Source organism: Mustela lutreola, chromosome 10, assembly GCF_030435805.1.
Source record: "Mustela lutreola isolate mMusLut2 chromosome 10, mMusLut2.pri, whole genome shotgun sequence".
NCBI lineage: Eukaryota > Metazoa > Chordata > Mammalia > Carnivora > Mustelidae > Mustela > Mustela lutreola.
In genome coordinates this window covers 97,263,665-97,284,376 of record NC_081299.1, presented here as the reverse complement: position 1 = coordinate 97,284,376, position 20,712 = coordinate 97,263,665, and the positions used below count along the sequence as shown (strand labels likewise).

At 39.1% G+C, this 20,712-nt stretch overlaps 1 protein-coding gene across 9 annotated transcripts in view; it reads left to right on the top strand.

Annotated features, from left to right (window-relative positions):
• PHTF1 (putative homeodomain transcription factor 1) overlaps window positions 1-20,712 on the top strand; it is a 73,481-nt gene that overhangs the window by 18,457 nt on the left and 34,312 nt on the right. For 7 of the 9 annotated variants that reach the window (XR_009345001.1, XR_009344999.1, XR_009345000.1 and 4 more), the window contains exons 4-12: window positions 282-351; window positions 993-1,151; window positions 7,119-7,275; window positions 13,127-13,261; window positions 15,155-15,314; window positions 16,199-16,372; window positions 16,478-16,567; window positions 17,513-17,734; window positions 20,527-20,655. Coding sequence is in view for 1 of the 9 variants with exons in the window: in XM_059135307.1 (XP_058991290.1) it covers window positions 282-351; window positions 993-1,151; window positions 7,119-7,275; window positions 13,127-13,261; window positions 15,155-15,314; window positions 16,199-16,372; window positions 16,478-16,567; window positions 17,513-17,734; window positions 20,527-20,655 (1,296 nt within the window). In the remaining 8 variants the exon portion in view is untranslated. The remainder of the gene's footprint in view (window positions 1-281; window positions 352-992; window positions 1,152-7,118; window positions 7,276-13,126; window positions 13,262-15,154; window positions 15,315-16,198; window positions 16,373-16,477; window positions 16,568-17,512; window positions 17,735-20,526; window positions 20,656-20,712) is intronic. The other 2 variants (XR_009345004.1, XR_009345005.1) reach the window with 2 other exon arrangements.

Below are 20,712 nucleotides of genomic sequence, written 5' to 3'. Positions count from 1 at the left end.
CTGAAACCGGGAGGAGAAGGAGAGGGGCTGAGGGACTATTATTTTGTACTTCCTTGTCCTTTGACTTGTTGGATCATTTTAAAAAGTGATAAAATATATTCTTGCATTACTTGGTAAACTACATACTAAAACATTAATGATAAGTTATTTCAAGGAACAATAGGGTTAAAGTGTCTCCAGTAAAAGGGAGTCAGATATAGAAAGAAAGAAATAGAAGTTTACCTTTTGTACTTAAAAGGGTTTTTTACCCTTATTTCTGGTTTTGTTTTGTTTTATCCTAGGGCTTCAAAAACAAACCAAAAAAGATGGGCCACATAAAACCAGACTTGATTGACGTTGACTTAATCAGAGGTGAGTTCTAAAGTTGGTTTATGTATTATATTATTTCGTCGTAGTGCTAGAGATTCTTTTTTAGATACCTTCCCTCTATGATGGCCTATTTTAATTTCCAAAGGGACTATTCTTCCCTCATCATTCAGGCCTTGAGATTTTTTTTTTTCCTTTGCTTTGGTTCTTTGTGGCTATGTAATCACATTAGGTGAAAGATGGATGAACTTGGAAGCTGCTGTTGTGTAAAAAATACATTGCATAACATTCAAGTCAGCCTGATTTATTTTGAGCTCCTGTCCTAGTGATTGAGGCAAGAAGTTATTATATTTAATGAACATCTAAGAGGATACTTTTTTTTTAAAGGATTTTATTTATTTGACACAGAGAGAGAGATCACAATTAGGTAGAGAGAGGGGAAGCAGGCTCTCTGTTGAGCTGAAAGCCCAATGCAGGACTTGATCCCAGGACTCTGGGATCAGGACCTGAGCGGAAGGCAGAGGCTTAACCCATTGAGCCACCCAGGCGCCCTAAGAGGATTCTTTTTAACCAGACAGGTTATGTGGTGATTTTTGCTCTCAGCTGTTTTTAATACAGTGTTAACAAGTAGGCATTAGTATAGTGTATGTAAATATTTGATGTTTTGTTTTATTGTATATTTAAAGGCTCAACATTTGCCAAAGCCAAACCTGAAATTCCATGGACATCTCTGACTCGGAAGGGGCTTGTAAGAGTTGTGTTTTTCCCCTTGTTCAGCAACTGGTGGATTCAGGTGACCTCTTTAAGAATCTTTGTTTGGCTGCTACTGCTTTACCTCATGCAAGGTAATTAGAGGGCTGGAATAAATTATGACAATTTCTTTTTGCTGCTTTTGCTGTTAGATAATGCAGACTTTACTGTTCTTACATTTACCCTGAATGAAGGGATATACACCATATGGAGAGCTTAGATTTATTTGCACATAGAAGGCAAACCAATTGTCCAACTCATCTTTCTTGAATTTCTTTCCACCTGTCTTACTGGCCAGGCCTTTTCAATCTTTGTTCTGTGTGACCTCTGAATATTGGATTACCTCAAGGTTGGATCCTGGATTCTCTTCTCTCGGTACTCCCATCAAACCCCTTTGTTTAAACATAGCTGATAAACTGGTGATTCTCAAATTTATATCTTCAGGCCAGATCGCTGCTGAACTTCAAACTTGTAAATCTAACTGCCTGCTTTTAGGCATTTATGTAGAGAGATTTAATAGGTATCTTGAACCTATCATGTCCAACATGGAACTCTGGGATTTTTTTTTTTCCCTATCATAGTCCATCACACCAGCATCGCCTTGCCTAGAGCACTAGAATAACGTCTACTCTGAGCCTGCTTTCTACCAACCATTCTTTTCACAGCAATTAGATAAATCTTTTAAGTAGAATCCGTATCATGTCATTTTCCTGCTTAAAACCCTGAGAGACTTCTCACTGGTGTTGGAGTGAAATCAGTCCTCACAACACCCTGCAGGGCCCTCCATGATCTGTTCCCTGTTGGCCTCTCAGAGGTCATGTCCTACCATGCTCCTCCTTGCCCGCTGGAGGCATCATGGCCCTTTTTCCACGCTGCACACAGAGCTCTTCCTTCTGTTTGAAACAATCTTACGGATTTTCACATGGCTATCTTTTTTCTCATCTTTAAGATCTAAACTCAGATGGAACTTTCACTGGGCAGCCATCCCGATCTATACTTTTTTTTTCTTTTCAGTGTTCCAGAATTCATTGTGTATGCTTTCTAAATAGTCCTACCATTCCCTGGGAGTCTATTTTAATTTCTGTATTACACAACTACCTGATGTTGGCTTTTCTCTTCTCACTACGTGCAGGAGCCCAGCACCTTCTCTTTCCCACTGTATGACGACTGCCTACTGGGAGTACTTTGTGAAATGGGACCATGTGCACACTCTGGTTATACCCGAACAACAAGACATAAATTAGAACAGAGTAGGAGCAGGTTGAGTTAGGGTGGAAGGATTTGGGGTGATTTTTGTTTTCTTTTATCTCTGTAGGTTTTTTTGAGTTAAGTTATAGAGGGAAAGATAAGTGTCTGAATTTACAAATCTGTAAGTTTAATTTTCTAAAGTCGTGTACAGTGCTGTCCAATACAGTTTCTGTGGTGATAGAAATATTCTGTGTCTGCCTTATCCAGTCCTATGTGGCTATTGAGGGCATGGGAATAGTGTGAATAAGGAACCATATTTTTTAGTTTTATTTCGTTGTAATGAAATGGCTGTAATTTTAATGACTGGACAATATTCCGTCATATGGATACACCATCATGGATACACACCATCATTTAAAATGATCATTTTCATGTCTGTGAGTCTCTCATATGGATTTGCCATAAATACTTTTTATAGCTACTTAATATTCCATTATATAAAAGTACCACAACTTATATAACTGTTCCCATATTGTAAGCATTTAGATTGTTCCTGGGTTTTTTTTTCCTATTAATTATGCCATTGTGAACAAAATTTTCCATATTTTATATTTCCTTAGAATTTCTTCTCTGAAATAGAATTAAGAGATCAAAGAATATAAACATCTTAAGACTTTTAGTACATAAAATCAAATTGCTAGTGGTACACTTCTTTTGGAAAGTAGTGGATGAGAGTGCCTGTTTTACTAGAGTCTACCAGCATTATTATAATTTTAAAGATTGTTACCTAATTGGATATACAAAAGAATTGTGTTTTGCTCATTTGGTGTGCATTTTTTGGGTAGCTTGTAAAGGTGAGGTTAAATATCTTTTCACATGTTCATTATTGAAGAATTTCTTTCTTTCTTACTGAGATACATTAAATTATAGATGTTAAATTTTCTTTTTTTGTTTTAGGATTTTATTTTTTTGTCAGAGAGTGTGAGAGAGAGCATAAGCAGGGGGAGTGGCAGACAGAAGGAGAAACAGGCTCCCTACTGAGCAAGGAGCCCAATGCAGCACTTGATCCCAGGATCATGACCTGAGCTGAAAGCAGATACTTAACCTACCAACCCACCCAGGAGCCCATATACATTAAATTTTCATATACACCATGGTCTCTTTCTAAACACATATTCTGCACAATTCATTTGTCTTGTTCTCATATCTGCACCACATTTTTAAATTAGTATAGTTGTTTAATATGTATTAGCATTGAGCAGAAATATTCCTCTAGTATTCTTTTCCAGTATTTTCTGAGGTGTTTTTACCTACTTTTTTTTTTTTTCCCCAAAATAATTTAGAATTATTTTATCCTAATCAACAAACAAATAATTTGGAATTAAACTGTAATCTCCCACTTCCCATGAAGATATAGATATATTTGGGGGGAATGGGAAGAAAATAGATCTACCTCACCTTTTAATCAAGTCTTCTGTTCTATTTCCCAGTAAAGCTTTGTGGGATTTTTATTTCTTGTGAGGCCTGCTTAGATCTTCTCAAAGTTAAACTCAAATTTTTTTTTTTTAAAGATTTTATTTATTTATTTGACAGACAGAGATCACAAGTAGACAGAGAGGCAGGCAGAGAGAGAGAGAAAGGGGGAAGCAGGCTCCCCGCTGAGCAGAGAGCCCAATTCGGGGCTTGATCCCGGGACCCTGGGATCATGACCTGAGCCAAAGGCAGAGACTTAACCCACTGAGCTACCCAGGCACCCCTCAAATTTTTTTTATTGTGGTAAGATATACACAATATATAATTTACCTTCTTCACCATTTTTAAGTTTACAGTTGGTGGCATCAAGGCCACTTACGTTGCTGTGCAACCATCACTACCATCCATCTCCGAACTTCATCTTTCCAAACTGAAACTCTACCTTTAAAACAGTAATTGCCTGGGGCGCCTGGGTGGCTCAGTGGGTTAAGCCTCTGCCTTCAGCTCAGGTCATGATCCCAGGGTCCTGGGATCGAGCCCCGCATCAGGCTCTCTGCTCAGCAGGAAGCCTGCTTCCCCTACCCCTCTCTCTCCGCCTGCCTCTCTGCCTACTTGTCGTCTCTCTCTCTCAAATAAATAAATAAAATCTTTAAAAAAAAAAAAAAACAGGGACGCCTGGGTGGCTCAGTTGGTTAAGCAGCTGCCTTCGGCTCAGGTCATGATCCCAGCGTCCTGGGATCGAGTCCCATATCGGGCTCCTTGCTCCGCAGGGAGCCTGCTTCTCCGTCTGACTCTGCCTTCCACTCTGTCTGCCTGTGCTCGCTCTCGCTCGCTCTCTCTGACAAATAAATAAAATCTTTAAAAAAAAAAAAAAAAAATTAAAAAAAAAAAAAAAAAAACAGTAATTACCTGATTCTCCAGTTCCTCCTGAAGCTCAGGCCCCTGGCAACCATTCTATTTTCTTTTTCTGTGAATTGACTACTTAGATACCTCATGCAAGTGGAGGCAGGGGTATTTGTCCTTTTGAGCTTGGTCTGTGGCACTTAGCCTGTTTTTAAGGCTCAGCCATACACAGCATGTACGCTTCCTTCTTTTTAAATGATTAAGAATCCATTATACATATGTCCCATATTTTGTTCATATACTCATCCATCAGTGGACGCTTCAGTGCTTCCCCATAAAAGTGGAATATTTGTTTTTATTTTTGTTGTTGCTCCCGCAGATACGACACGTTTTTTGTTTTGTAAATTTCAACTGGTTAGTGCTATTACATTTGAAAGCTGTTAGTTTATGTTTATTAAGAATACTTCTGCTTAAGGCATTCTATTAAAACCTCATTAATTTTAATAGTTTTTCAGTCCTTTTTTCACATTTTCTAACCATACAGCCATGTTCTGATAAATAATGAAAATCTGGTCTCCTCCTTTTTCATACATTTCATTTGCTATGATTGAATTAGTCAGCATTTTCAGAGAAGCATTAAGTAGTAACAGTAAGAATGCTCATCCTTTTGTTCCTGGTTCTGAGTGTCTTTCTCAGTATGATGCGTGTTCATTTCCTCTTTGGTATATTAGGGACATTTTTATATTCCTAGTATTTTATAAGAGATTGACATTTAAGATTAATTATAAATCAGGAACAAATGTTGATTTTTATTGAATGCTTTTTCACTATAGGAGTTGGCCAAACTCACAGGTTAAAGGTATGGTCCTTCGTAAGATTCCCCCCACTTCAGACACCAGCCTCACTTTGGGAGTCCCCAGTGCTACCCTTACTTCTGACCCATGGCTACAGTTTTGAAGGTCCCCTACTGATTCCTTTGATAATTCACTAGAATGACTCCCAGAATTCGGGAAAGTGTTATACTTATAATTACAGTTCTATTAGTTTTATTATTCTAAAAGTTATATTGGATGAATTAGAAGAGATGCATAGTTTGGGAGGATTCCAAACAGGAAGTGTTCATCATTCTCAGGGATTTGGTACACTTTTTGCCATGATGGGTAGCAATACTAATAGACAATTGCCCATTGGGGATGCTCACTCAAGCTTTGGTATCCAGAATTTTTACTGAGGATTTATTATATAGACATAACCAGTTGAGTCATTGGCCAAGTAGGCAACTCAGTCTTCAACCCTCCATCCTACTTCTCCCCCAGGGGTCAGGCTGATACACTGTGGCTCAAAGCCTCAACCCTCTAATCACATGGTTGGTTTCTCTGCTATGGTTAACCCCATCTGAAGTCATCTCGTTGGCATGAACTATCAGGTTTGGTCCAAGAGGCCCTCTGTGAATAACTTCCATCACTTGAGAAATTCCAAGGATTTAGAGGTTACCTCCCAGGAATCAGGGACAAGGCCTTTTACCCAATTGTCAATTGAGATAATTTGTATATATGTGACCCAAATTACATGTTATTAAATTATCAGATTAAATCATTTCAGTCTACAAATATGTAAATGCCTACCATGTCTATACATGTATTGTTCTACCAAGGCTCTGAGATATTTTTCCTTCCAGCATAAACCCTGCATGGTTTTGGTGAATTATTCAGATTTATGGTATTTTAATTACTCATTCAACAAATATTTAGTATCCATTATGTGCTACTTACTGATCTAGCTATAGCAGCAAGCCAAATAGATGAAAATCCCTTCATTCACAGTGCCTGCCTTTTAGTAGTGAATTTCTGTCCACATTCACAAGCCAGCAAGGTTTGTAGTTTATTGTTTTGGTGCTATCATTGTTATATTTGGGTGATAGGGTGTTAGGGTATGAAACAAATTTGCTAGCTTTTTCTCCACATAGGAATAGTTGATATATCACAAGAATTATCCTTATGTTAAAGTCTCAAAGAACTAATTTGTGAAATTATATCTGGATTTTTTGGGATGTAATTTTTGATGTTTTCTGTTCCTTTCACCACTGATTCTTTGGGCAGTTCATATGCATGTACGAAGAGGCAGTATATAGCATAGTCATTTAGAGTAAGGACACTAGAGCCCACTTGCCTTGGTTCAAATCCCAGCTTTGCTAACTGCTGCTGGTACAGGTGTGGGCCTTGGAAAAATACTGTGCCTCTGAGCAGAACAACACTTCGTAGTATGTATCATCCAGCATTTAGCTGTTTGGTGGTGGAGAGCCTTTTCAAGTATCTAGATTCTTATACTGACAGGAAGGCAGATCCTTCAAACCCATTATTCTTCTCTTGCTCTGACCTAAGGCCTCAAGTTTTCATTCAACTGATGTGCAGGTGGATTGCACTGTCGAATATTATGTGCTTTTTCCTTGTACTTTTCAGATTGATAGGGTTTTGTAACAAAGTTTATGCAATTGCTAAGATTAGATATAAAAATGAGCCTTTCTTTATATTTTACATTTTGAAACCTCTTCTTTTCAGTTCTAGCACTCGTGTTGTATTTTATGATGCCTATTGTGAATGTAAGTGAAGTGCTTGGACCCTTGTGCCTTATGTTACTCATGGGAACTGTCCACTGTCAGATCGTGTCTACTCAGATAACAAGGCCATCGGGAAACAATGGAAATCGGAGAAGAAGGTAAGATGAGAAATTACACTTGGTAGTTGTGTATTTTCTAGGAGAGGCATTGTACATGCTTACAAAATCCTCAAAGAAATTAATTACAAATCTTCTGTTTTGCATGCCTTTTGAAATTATTCTTTTGGCTTTCACTTTTCTTCCTGATGATAGGAAACATTGTCATGACCTTGTAATTCCAGGTGAGATTTTGTCATTCAAGGAAAAATCTGATACTATATTGTACTTTATTAAAATTTACCTTAAATAGTGATGTTGAAAACACGTTCATCAAAATATAGTCTTAATCAAAATTTGGTGAAAATTCACTGTATAAATATGGGTGTTAGTATATTAGGTTAGTGCTACTAAAATTTTTACCTTTTTTTCAATGGTATATAATAAAAATGGATTTCTAAGTGTTCTGAGATTTTTTTTTTTTAAAGATTTTATTTATTTATCAGAGAGAGAGAGAGAGGGAGAGCAAGCACAGGCAGACAGAATGGCAGGCAGAGGCAGAGGGAGAAGCAGGCTCCCCGCTGAGCAAGGAGCCCGATGTGGGACTCGATCCCAGGACGCCGGGATCATGACCTGAGCCGAAGGCAGCTGCTTAACCAACTGAGCCACCCAGGCGTCCTGTGTTCTGAGCTTTTAATAGGAATTTGACATTTCTACACATTGAGGTCATGGCATGTTTTTATTGATTATGTGCTATGTGTGGTTTTGGAACTGTTAAAGTTTTTTGTCTTTTTTTATATTATCATTCCTCAGAATATCTGTAGATTTTGTTTCCCTAAACAGTTACTAAAGATTTTTTTTAATTTGGTGTGATGAATTTCAGCATATTTATTCTTATTTTTGAATGTTATTTTCAAAACTTTTTTTCAAAAAAAGGATTCCTTGATAATTCTGTTCAATTAATTGAATTGAAAAATTGAATTGAATTGAAAAAACCAATTGAATGATTTCTAAGGAAATCACATGCTATATATCCCATTGGTGATTTATAGGATATATCTTTTAACTGCTTCAGGTAGCCATACAAAGTGATCAGTTGCTATTATTTTGTGTTCTCTGATGAAGTGTGTCCAATGCATTGATTTTTAACATCCATATTTAAAGGAATTGTTCCGCATCTATTGAGAGTATCATATGGTTCTTGTTCTTTCTTTTATTGATGTGTTGTATCACATTGACTGATTTGCGGATGTTGAACCAACCTTGCAGCCCTGGAATAAATCCCACTTGGTCGTGGTGAATAATCCTTTTAATGTACTGTTGAATCCTATTGGCTAGTATTTTGTTGAGTATTTTCGCATCTGTGTTCATCAAGGATATCGGTCTATAGCTCTCTTTTTTGGTGGGATCCTTGTCTGGTTTTGGGATCAAGGTGATGCTGGCCTCATAAAATGAGTTTGGAAGTTTTCCTTCCATTTCTATTTTTTGGAACAGTTTCAGGAGAATAGGAATTAGTTCTTCTTTAAATGTTTGGTAGAATTCCCCCGGGAAGCCGTCTGGCCCTGGGCTTTTGTTTGTTTGGAGATTTTTAATGACTGTTTCAATCTCTTTACTGGTTATGGGTCTGTTCAGGCTTTCTATTTCTTCCTGGCTCATTTGTGGTAGTTTATATGTTTCTAGGAATGCATCCATTTCTTCCAGATTGTCAAATTTATTGCCGTAGAGTTGCTCATAGTATGTTCTTATAATAGTTTGTATTTCTTTGGTGTTAGTTGTGATCTCTCCTCTTTCATTCATGATTTTATTTATTTGGGTCCTTTCTCTTTTCTTTTTGATAAGTCGGGCCAGGGGTTTATCAATTTTATTAATTCTTTCAAAGAACCAGCTCCTAGTTTCGTTGATTTGTTCTATTGTTTTTTTGGTTTCTATTTCATTGATTTCTGCTCTGATCTTTATGATTTCTCTTCTCCTGCTGGGCTTAGGGTTTCTTTCTTGTTCTTTCTCCAGCTCCTTTAGGTGTAGGGTTAGGTTGTGTACCTGAGACCTTTCTTGTTTCTTGAGAAAGGCTTGTACCGCTATATATTTTCCTCTCAGGACTGCCTTTGTTGTGTCCCATAGATTTTGAACCGTTGTATTTTCATTATCATTTGTTTCCATGATTTTTTTCAATTCTTCTTTAATTTCCCGGTTGACCCATTCATTCTTTAGAAGGATACTGTTTAGTCTCCATGTATTTGGGTTCTTTCCAAACTTCCTTTTGTGGTTGAGTTCTAGCTTTAGAGCATTGTGGTCTGAAAATATGCAGGGAATGATCCCAATCTTTTGATACCGGTTGAGTCCTGATTTAGGACCGAGGATGTGATCTATTCTGGAGAATGTTCCATGTGCACTAGAGAAGAAGGTGTATTCTGTTGCTTTGGGATGAAATGTTCTGAATATATCTGTGATGTCCATCTGGTCCAGTGTGTCGTTTAAGGCCTTTATTTCCTTGCTGATCTTTTGCTTGGATGACCTGTCCATTTCAGTGAGGGGAGTGTTAAAGTCCCCTACTATTATTGTATTATTGTTGATGTGTTTCTTTGATTTTGTTATTAATTGGTTTATATAGTTGGCTGCTCCCACATTGGGGGCATAGATATTTAAAATTGTTAAATCTTCTTGTTGGACAGACCCTTTGAGTATGATATAGTGTCCTTCCTCATCTCTTATTATAGTCTTTGGCTTAAAATCTAATTGATCTGATATAAGGATTGCCACTCCTGCTTTCTTCTGATGTCCATTAGCATGGTAAATTCTTTTCCACCCCCTCACTTTAAATCTGGAGGTGTCTTCGGGCTTAAAATGTGTTTGACAAAGTACAACATCCCTTCCTGATCAAAACTCTTCAAAGTGTAGGGATAGAGGGCGCATACCTCAATATCATCAAAGCCATCTATGAAAAACCCACCGCAAATATCATTCTCAATGGAGAAAAACTGAAAGCTTTTCCGCTAAGGTCAGGAACACGGCAGGGATGTCCATTATCACCACTGCTATTCAACATCGTACTAGAGGTCCTAGCCTCAGCAATCAGACAACAAAAGGAAATTAAAGGCATCCAAATCGGCAAAGAAGAAGTCAAATTATCACTCTTCGCAGATGATATGATACTATATGTGGAAAACCCAAAAGACTCCACTCCAAAACTGCTAGAACTTATACAGGAATTCAGTAAAGTGTCAGGATATAAAATCAATGCACAGAAATCAGTTGCATTTCTCTACACCAACAGCAAGACAGAAGAAAGAGATATTAAGGAGTCAATCCCATTTACAATTGCATCCAAAACCATAAGATACCTAGGAATAAACCTAACCAAAGAGACACAGAATCTATACTCAGAAAACTATAAAGTACTCATGAAAGAAATTGAGGAAGACACAAAGAAATGGAACAATGTGCCATGCTCCTGGATTGGAAGAATAAATATTGTGAAAATGTCTATGCTACCTAAAGCAATTTACACATTTAATGCAATTCCTATCAAAGTACCATCCATCTTTTTCAAAGAAATGGAACAAATAATGCTAAAATTTATATGGAACCAGAAAAGACCTCGAATAGCCAAAGGGATATTGAAAAAGAAAGCCAACGTTGGTGGCATCACAATTCCGGACTTCAGGCTCTATTACAAAGCTGTCATCATCAAGACAGCATGGTACTGGCACAAAAACAGACACATAGATCAATGGAACAGAATAGAGAGCCCAGAAATAGACCCTCAAATCTATGGTCAACTAATCTTCGACAAAGCAGGAAAGAATGTCCAATGGAAAAAAGACAGCCTTTTCAATAAATGGTGCTGGGAAAATTGGACAGCCACATGCAGAAAAATGAAATTGGACCATTTCCTTACACCACACACAAAAATAGACTCAAAATGGATGAAGGACCTCAATGTACGAAAGGAATCCATCAAAATCCTTGAGGAGAACACGGGCAGCAACCTCTTCGACCTCTGCCGCAGCAACATCTTCCTAGGAACAACGCAAAAGGCAAGGGAAGCAAGGGAAAAAATGAACTACTGGGATTTCATCAAGATCAAAAGCTTTTGCACAGCAAAGGAAACAGTTAACAAAATCAAAAGACAACTGACAGAATGGGAGAAGATATTTGCAAACGACATATCAGATAAAGGACTAGTGTCCAGAATCTATAAAGAACTTAGCAAACTCAACACCCAAATAACAAATAATCCAATCAAGAAATGGGCAGAGGACATGAACAGACATTTCTGCAAAGAAGACATCCAGATGGCCAACAGACACATGAAAAAGTGCTCCATATCACTCGGCATCAGGGAAATACAAATCAAAACCACAATGAGATATCACCTCACACCAGTCAGAATGGCTAAAATCAACAAGTCAGGAAATGACAGATGCTGGCGAGGATGCGGAGAAAGGGGAACCCTCCTACACTGTTGGTGGGAATGCAAGCTGGTGCAGCCACTCTGGAAAACAGCATGGAGGTTCCTCAAAATGTTGAAAATAGAACTGCCCTATGACCCAGCAATTGCACTATTGGGTATTTACCCTAAAGATACAAATGTAGTGATCCAAAGGAGCACATGCACCCGAATGTTTATAGCAGCAATGTCCACAATAGCCAAACTATGGAAAGAACCTAGATGTCCATCAACAGATGAATGGATCAAGAAGATGTGGTATATATACACAATGGAATACTATGCAGCCATCAAAAGAAATGAAATCTTGCCATTTGCAACAACATGGATGGAACTAGAGCGTATCATGCTTAGCGAAATAAGTCAAGCAGAGAAAGACAACTATCATATGATCTCCCTGATATGAGGAAGTGGTGATGCAACATGGAGGCTTAAGTGGGTAGAAGAAGAATAAATGAAACAAGATGGGATTGGGAGGGAGACAAACCATAAGTGACTCTTAATCTCACAAAACAAACTGAGGGTTGCCGAGGGGAGGGGGTTTGGGAGAAGGGGTTGGGATTATGGACATTGGGGAGGGTATGTGCTTTGGTGAGTGCTGTGAAGTGTGTAAACCTGGTGATTCACAGACCTGTACCCCTGGGGATAAAAATATATGTTTATAAAAAATTAAAAAAGTATAAAAAAAAAAAAAAAATAAAGGAATTGTTCCTTCTACTAGTAGTGTTGAGTGTTCCTGAAAAGACTGTTGGTCATAGGTGCAAAAATTTTCTTTTAATAGTATTTTGAAATATCAGTTCCATTTCCTTAAATATTGAACAAAATGAGGGACACCTGGGTGGCTCAGTGGGTTAAGCCTCTGCCTTCAGCTCAGGTAATGGTCTCAGGGTCTTGGGATTGGGTCTCACATCACGCTCTGCTCAGCAGGAAGCCTGCTTCCCCTTCTTTCTCTGCCTGCCTCTCTACCTACTTATGATCTTTCTCTCTCTCTCTCTGTCAAATAAATAAATAAAATCCTTGGGCGCCTGGGTGGCTCAGTGGGTTGGGCCGCTGCCTTCGGCTCAGGTTATGATCTCGGGGTCCTGGGATCGAGTCCGGCATCGGGCTCTCTGCTCAGCAGGGAGCCTGCTTCCCTCTCTCTCTGCCTGCCTCTCTGTCTACTGTGATCTCTCTCTATCAAATAAATAAATAAAATCTTAAAAAAAATTATAAATAAATAAATAAATAAATAAAATCCTTAAAAAATAAATAAATATTGATAGTCTAAGACTTTGGTTTGAAATCCAGTTTTGCTCCTCAGTCAGAAACATTCTTGCATGATTTATCCTCATTATATGAAATTCACTGTAATTCATTTCACATTGTAACCCATTGGTATCAATTTCTGTAGGGATATTTAGGGCAGAAATATAAAAGTTCTTGAATAATCTGAAGTTGTTGAATTTGTGTGTGTGTGTTTGTTTGTAGAAAATTACGGAAAACTGTCAACAGTGATGGGAGCCGAGAAAATGGAAATAACTCCTCTGATAAAGTCAGAGGAGTAGAAACTTTGGAGTCTATTCCCTTTATTGGCGGTTTTTGGGAGACTCTCTTTGGGAACAGGTGAGAAAGTATCACACTGGAATGTTTATTTGATTTTATGTTCACATCAGTGTTAACCTAGTATGTAATCTAAGTAGGAGAACACAGTGTAAGCATATTATAATTGTGCTGTGAGCATTAACGGTTCTAGAAGGATTTGCTTCCTCCATATATCTCCACTGTCTGTCAGGTTCCCCATAAGTCCAGGATTCTACCATAAAAATTTCATTCTATTTAAGCTTTAATGACATTTTAGATCACAAGTTGACAGAAATATGAATACTTAGAAGGGGTAAATATTTTAAACCATATTGGCTGACATCTTGAGGGAGAAAAGAATTTTAAAAGGATCAGGTATTTTTCAGTGTGAAAGTTGATACCTCTTTGAAATGGCATGCAGGAAGCTGGTGTTGATGGGCTGTAGGTCAGAAAGGGAAATGGATCCAAGACAAATTCTATCTCCTTCACAATTTTACAGTGTCATGACAACACTAGTATGACTTGAAGAAATACTTATTTTGTCATCTGTTAATGACTATGATTCAAAAATAAAGTGCTCTTCCTGCTCCTTTTTCGAAGATGAGGTACACGTTTCCCCCTCCTTCCCAAAAGTAGAGAGGTCCTGTGAAGCCTTTCACAGGCCGAAATGGAATAAAGCAATGAAGCAATTACCGTGAATTTATACGGAAGATGTTTTTGAGCCTTCTCAGACCCAAACAATAGCCCCTCTTAGGCTTTTCTGATACCTTAGGTTGCATCTTGCTAAGGGATGCATGAAAGAAGTGGAGACAAAGCACAGATGCTCCCAGATGTAGTTCAAAGCCATGGATGCTGAGAGGCTGAGTGTAGCTCCCGGGGCAGGAGCTCCAAGGGGCCTCCCTCGCTGCTGCCGGGCATGCGGCTTCTGTCACGACTTGCTGTAAAACAAGTGCTGATTGCTAGTTGCACTTTACACCTTCTCTTGTGAAAGCGAAAATCCTCTTCAGAGTTCTTCTGGTTAGCCAACACTGGTCCTAATGTGGGTCTCTCAGAAAAGCAAATTTTTGATTTACTTTTGTGAACTTTAGAAAGGTGGGGGATGCCTGTATATATTCACATACTTTTCTTAAGATAGGTTATACTCTTTAGTTGGGGTTCTTTGTGCTGAACGTTGTGTGCCCTACTGGGCATCCCTTTTTTTTGGTGATTTTACTCTCTAATCAGGAAGATAAGAGGATGATGCAATCATAGCAATGTAAAAATATCTGAATATTACCTGCTGACTAAAGGCCATGCTGTTCAGCAGACGGAATGATTTTTCAGAGGGGAAGTAGTCAGCAGGAGTCTTGAAGTCAAGAATTGCTGGTCTTTGAGAGACAGGACAGGGAAGACATTTCTTCGAGTGACATAAACAGGTGATGTGAGGGTGAAGGGAAGACTGAACCCACTTCCTTGCAAAACAGAAAAGAAGAGGCTTACTCTCGAAATTAACTATGGTGCCTCTTTGGAGACTAGAGATACCTAGGCAAGCCAGAAGCCTGAAAAATGGGGTTTCTGAATTTTCTTGATTTCCAGAATAATACACAGTTGACCCTTGAGTGCAGGGGCTAGGGGTGCCTGTTGACTGGAAGCCTTAGTAATAGTATGTGAATAGTTGATAAACACACATTTTGTGTGTTATGTGTATGATATACTGTATTCTTACAATAAAGTGAGCTAGAGGGAAAGGAATGTGATTGAGAACATCATCAGGAAGAGGAAATACATCTGTAACGCTATATGGTATTTTTTTAAAAGATCCACGAATAAGGAACCTGCAGTTCAAACCCATGTTGTTCAAGGATCAACTTGAATTCTTCAAATGCAAATGATTTCGTGAAAGATACTACTTTTAGAAAACAAGCTAGTAATCTTTTTTTTCTTTTTTAAAATTAGGAGTAAAAGAGTAAAACTAATCAGTAACAAAGGGACTGAAACGGACAATGACTCAAGTTGTCTGCATCCTATCATTAAGAAGAGACAGTGTCGACCAGAGATTAAAATGTGGCAAACAAGGGAGAAAGCAAAATTTTCAGATGGAGAAAAGTGCCACAGGGTAAGAGTTAGATGATTATATATAAATATATATTTATATATAACAAAATCTTTCCTTTCCTGTGTAATATTTGGCCATTCTTAGATTCTGCTAGAGATGTCAAGTAGATTCTAATAGGGTTGTGTAATTTGTCTTAACAAATAAGTGAAATGTGAAACCACAGAACACAAAAAGGAGAATAACACACGAGGACTGTAGTTTATTCTTTTAATTTCTGGAACGAGAGCATGTTATTTCTTTGGCTGCTGACCCAGCCTCAGCAGTGGGCCGGGAGGTATCATCAACAGATCCAGGGAGAGACCCCTGGCTGTATTGCAGAGATGTAGTGATGATATGAGAGGGGTTTGGGAGATTATCTTCTAGGTGTAGCCGAGATGGTCTTGCTCTGAAACTACCCTTCAGTTGCGTCATCTTAAATATGTTCTCGTTTGTTAGATGGTGGCATGTAGTAATTACAAAAATAGCTAATATTCTTGAGCCATTACTGCAACTAGGCACTATCCTGAGTGCTTTATACATAGTAAGTCAGCTCATTGTTCTCATAGCTCTGTGAGATAGGGCTTTTATTACCGTCACTGTTCAGACGAGGAAATGGAGCCTCAGGTTAGTGACTTGCCTCCAGTTACACGTTAGTGAGGAGAAGGGCCGTGCCCCAGACACAAGCCTGTGCTTCTAACCTCTATGTAGTATGTCCATGAGCCCGTTTAGTTCCAAGAGAGTTCACTGTTTTTCTTTACGGAGACCGGAGTAATATATAGGCTTGTTCACTTTTGGCTTACTTGCATCATTTCTTAGTTTTTACGTGCTTTTTTTGTTTTTGCATGTGCGGTTTACTGGAGTATTTTGGGCTGTGCCCTGGGAAGAAATTGCTGTTCTCTTTGTAGGAGGCTTTCAGGCGACTGGGGAATGGGATTTCGGATGATCTGTCCAGTGAGGAGGACGGTGAAGCCCGGACACAGATGATGATGCTACGTAGGAGTGTGGAAGGGGCCTCAAGTGACAACGGTTGTGAAGTGAAGAATAGAAAATCCATACTTACCAGGCACCTCAACACTCAGGTAATTTTGAGTTCGTAAAAGTATCGGCATCGATCCCCAGATCACTGAATAGTCACAAGATGTTGGACATGTTTTCCTTTTGTTGGTTGGCTTCATTTTTGTCAGGTAAAGAAAAGCACTCCCAAGTGGTGTCACACGGCTCGGGATTCGGATAGTCTGGCAGAATCAGAATTTGAATCGGCAGCCTTCAGTCAGGTAAGGTAGCCTTCTGACAGGTGACTGTTCCAGGCCTGGTCCCCAGTGTCATATCTTTATCCATTGCTTTTTTTATTGGTTGTCCTAAAATAGTGCTTCTGTCAGCCTGGCCTCCCCTGCCACCGCCTGTTTGTCTACCTGTCTGGCAGCTTTCCTGTGGCCTTTCACCCCCAAAAAGCAAAGAGCTGTTTCACTTTGACTCTCATCTCAAAAGCATCCTAGATGAGATGAGGCTCAGTAAGGGCTTGCTAGTCCCCAGAGGACGAGAAGGCTCCCTTATATTGACTTGGAATGTGGGCCTTATTCTCAAGCCTCATTCCTGTCTTCCACCACTGAGAGGTGGGAGCAGCAAATCTCACTATTGTCCATTTGGAAGGTTACCATTCAGAGGTGAATGGGGTAGATGGTGGGAGTGTGAGTTTCGCATTGATTGACAAGGCTGTCTGGGATGTGGAAAAACTTACATATTTATGTTTGTCCTGCAGGAGAGCCGCACTGTGCACCCTTTTTTCAGTCTGACTGTCCTTTCCATGTTTGGCCGGGTCCCCGGGATGTGACTAGATCTGCAGTCACACTCACATTATTTAGGGGACACTTGGGGTATGTCAGTAGGCTTGGCCACACCCATACCCAGGGTAGATCCTCGGGATATGCATGTAGAGGTCACTGTCATCCCAGGGAACGTGAGTGGAACCATCTCATGACTGGGCGAAAACTTCTCAGAGGGTGTCCTTTTAAACCCTGCTTGTTAGAGAGTCATTGGAGTTCGACGTTGACTTACTAAAATGTATTATTGTTATGTGAAGCCTTGTAGGGGTCAACTTAAGAAAGCTTGCCAGTCATCACCACAGATAACTTGTTTGACTTTTATTTCAGATAGATGGTTGCTTTTAAAAATGAATGAAAAAAATATATATAGTTTTGGTTTTCTGTTTTCCTTGAAAGGGCTCGAGGTCGGGCATGAGTGGTGGCTCCCGAAGCCTCCACATGTCGAGAAGAGACTCAGAGAGCACCCGCCATGACTCGGAGACTGAGGATATGCTATGGGATGACCTGCTGCATGGCCCAGAGTGTCGATCGTCTGTCACCAGTGATAGTGAGGGGGCCCATGTGAATACCCTTCACTCAGGGACCAAACGTGACCCCAAAGAAGATGTTTTTCAGCAGGTCTGTAAAGGTGATGGTAATAATAGCTAATGCTCACTGTATTTATAGGCCAGGTACCATATTAGCCCATCGATTTTACTATAGTCATATATGGTGGATACTATTATTATCTCTAATTTAGAGATGAGGAAATTGAGTATAGTCTGTAAGTGAAGATGTTGGTATTAGAACTCGGGGTGAGGGGAGTTCTCTGAAGTTGCCCTAACCTAAGTTTTTCTTCATAATACTTTTTCTCATTATTTTCCTTAGAATGATCCTTAATGTTCATTTTATGTGAGTGGGGTTGTTTGGTCCATCAACCTCATACTTTCGCAGACTCACAGTGTTATATATGAATTACTAAGAAATGGCATTGTTTGCTTTTCTAATAATGTATAAACCAAGTGATGCTTTTAATTTTAGGTTTTATATTAATATCACAAAATCAGATAGCCTGAAATTAGAGATTCCTTAGAAGGTATTTGAACCTTCCAATGAATGTAGGAATTCCTCAAGTGGTAATAATAGTTACCACTTCTTGGGACTATTGTGATAGATCTAACGAGGTAATAGGAAGGTGCTTAGCACAATGTCTGGCAAAGAGTGAGCACCTGAAAAAAGGTTAGCATTGTTATTAGTATCCCCATCAGATGATCAGTGGCCTCTGCTTAAATACTTCTAGAGCCGGAGTGATTGTTACTTCATGAGAGAGCTTTTTCCACTGTTAGATAGATTGAATGGTTAGAAGTGGGTCTCAAATCAGCATTCCAAATGTTTGGGGCAATGTCATCATTTCTTCTGCTTTGGTTGTTGTCATTTAGGCTATATATTTCCACAGTGATTTATAAATACTGGGTGGTGGATATTCATTTGTTGAATTAGTGAATTTTCTAGACTCTAGGTTACCATTGACTTAAGTTACACATTTTTATGAAAAAAATCTTGCTTCATTAGATGTATACAATTCTTAAAGACTAACCAGAATCCATGTACACTTTTTCATTAAAGCTTTAAGCCTTTTTTTCTTTCAATTTTGCCATCAAAGCTTGAATCTAAAGATTATTTACTTTTGGTCTGATGATTCATCTACATTATACTGGCCCTAGGAGTAACATAATTAGTAATATAGTAATACAGTAACCATTGCATAGCATCCTGATGACCTTGACGTCCTTTGCACTTTTGGGATTTTCAGTATAATTTTAAGGCATATGTAAGGTAACATGAAACTCACCATATCAAAAGGAATTCATCATTCCCAATTCCCCTATCTACCCTGCTCTTTTATTCTCCATATTTTTGAATCTATTACTAACCACCAAAGGCAGAAACCTGGGAAACCCCTCCTTCTCCAGCATGTTTCTAATCGGTCCTCACATCGTCTTAACTCCACTGAATAATATCTCTCTGTCTACTTGTGTGTCCCCTGCTAGGGGCTATCTAGATCATTAACAGCTTCTGTGGGCTTGCTCCCTTCATCTGCTCTTCCATACTGCAGCCGCGATCATGTCATTCCCCTTGAAATCCTTTAACTGCTCTTTCCCCCATTGGGGTTATTTGCTTCCATTTCTTTATTCACTCCAATACAGTCTCCTCTTTGATCGTTCCTCCCCCAGCTCTCACGTGCTCTACTTTACCACAGTTGAACTTCTTTCAGGGCGGTACCATTCCCCATGTGCCTCTGGCTTATTTGCCTAGAACGCACTTTCTCTGATACTGTTCCTTCAGCTCACTCCTTTTTCTTTTTCAGGTCTTGGCTTAAATGATCCTTCCTTAGGAAGCCTTTCTCATTTGCTCCTGAAGCCCTCTTTCTTTCCCTTGTCATGCTGTGCAGTAACTTTATTTAATTATGTCTCCCATCAGTCTGTAATCTCCTTGGTGTCAAGGACAGTGTCTGTCTTGTTCTCCTTTGTATCTGGGGCGTGTGTTACGTAGTTGGCACTTCATACATTTTTTTTTGGCATCACCAATGAATAAATCAGTAGATGCTCATCAGCATTGTACTGAGCATTGTAGCAAAAAGAGAAGAAATACACCATGTGATCTTTCTTTTTTTTTTTTAGAAATTTATATTTTAGCTTGAGGACAAGATGATTATAGGGGAAATAAGTAGAGGACATTAGAAAAGTAGCATATAATTACATGCTAATTTGTCTGATATAGACTCTAAGGGTCTTTAATTTCAGGGAAGGGCAGAATAGTGAGACTTGTGCCAATGAGCTGACCATGGTGAAATGGGACTTGAGTTGGTACTTGAATAAGAACTTACATAGCAGAAGGAAATGGCATTTTTTTTTTTTTTTTTTTTAAATCTTGAGCTTTCTCCTCTTGAGTTTTCTATGCTTTTCCATGTTCCTGATTAGGCCAGAGAAAGGCTTAACTCCTCAGTCATTCATGTAACATGTAAGACTTATTAGCAGCTCCCCTACCTAACTTCCTGCGGTCTCCAGTACAGTCACTCTGCTCTAGAAATACTTTTCTCCGTAGCATGCCATGAGTAAACCAAGCTTAGGCTCACTTCTAGACCTTTAGATGGGGAAGCCACCTTGACAAACCATGGAATTCTACTTCCCATCACCACAGAAGACATTTAGTCTCACTCCAGGTCAGATATTGGCTTATTGAAGAAAAAAGGGACCAGAGGTGAGCATCACGGAGGCGGCTATGGGCATGATGAGCTCTCGGAAGGAGAGAATGGAATGATGAGGTCCAGCGCTGTGAATGTGGCCTGAGAACTGAACAGTGGGGAGAAAGATCCAACAGAGGAAAGAAAGAAGGGTGGATGGAAAGAGTTTTTTCTTTTTTTCTTTTAGAACCACTTATTCTGGCTTCAGAACTCAAGTCCTGCCTCTGATCGAGTTAGTGCAATAATCTGGGAAGGGAATGAGTGCAAAAAGATGGATATGTCTGTGTTGGAAATAAGTGGCATCATCATGAGCAGGGTAAGATTTCATGAGTTTTTCAAACCTTTCCAAAAACCTGTTTAATGATCAGCTATT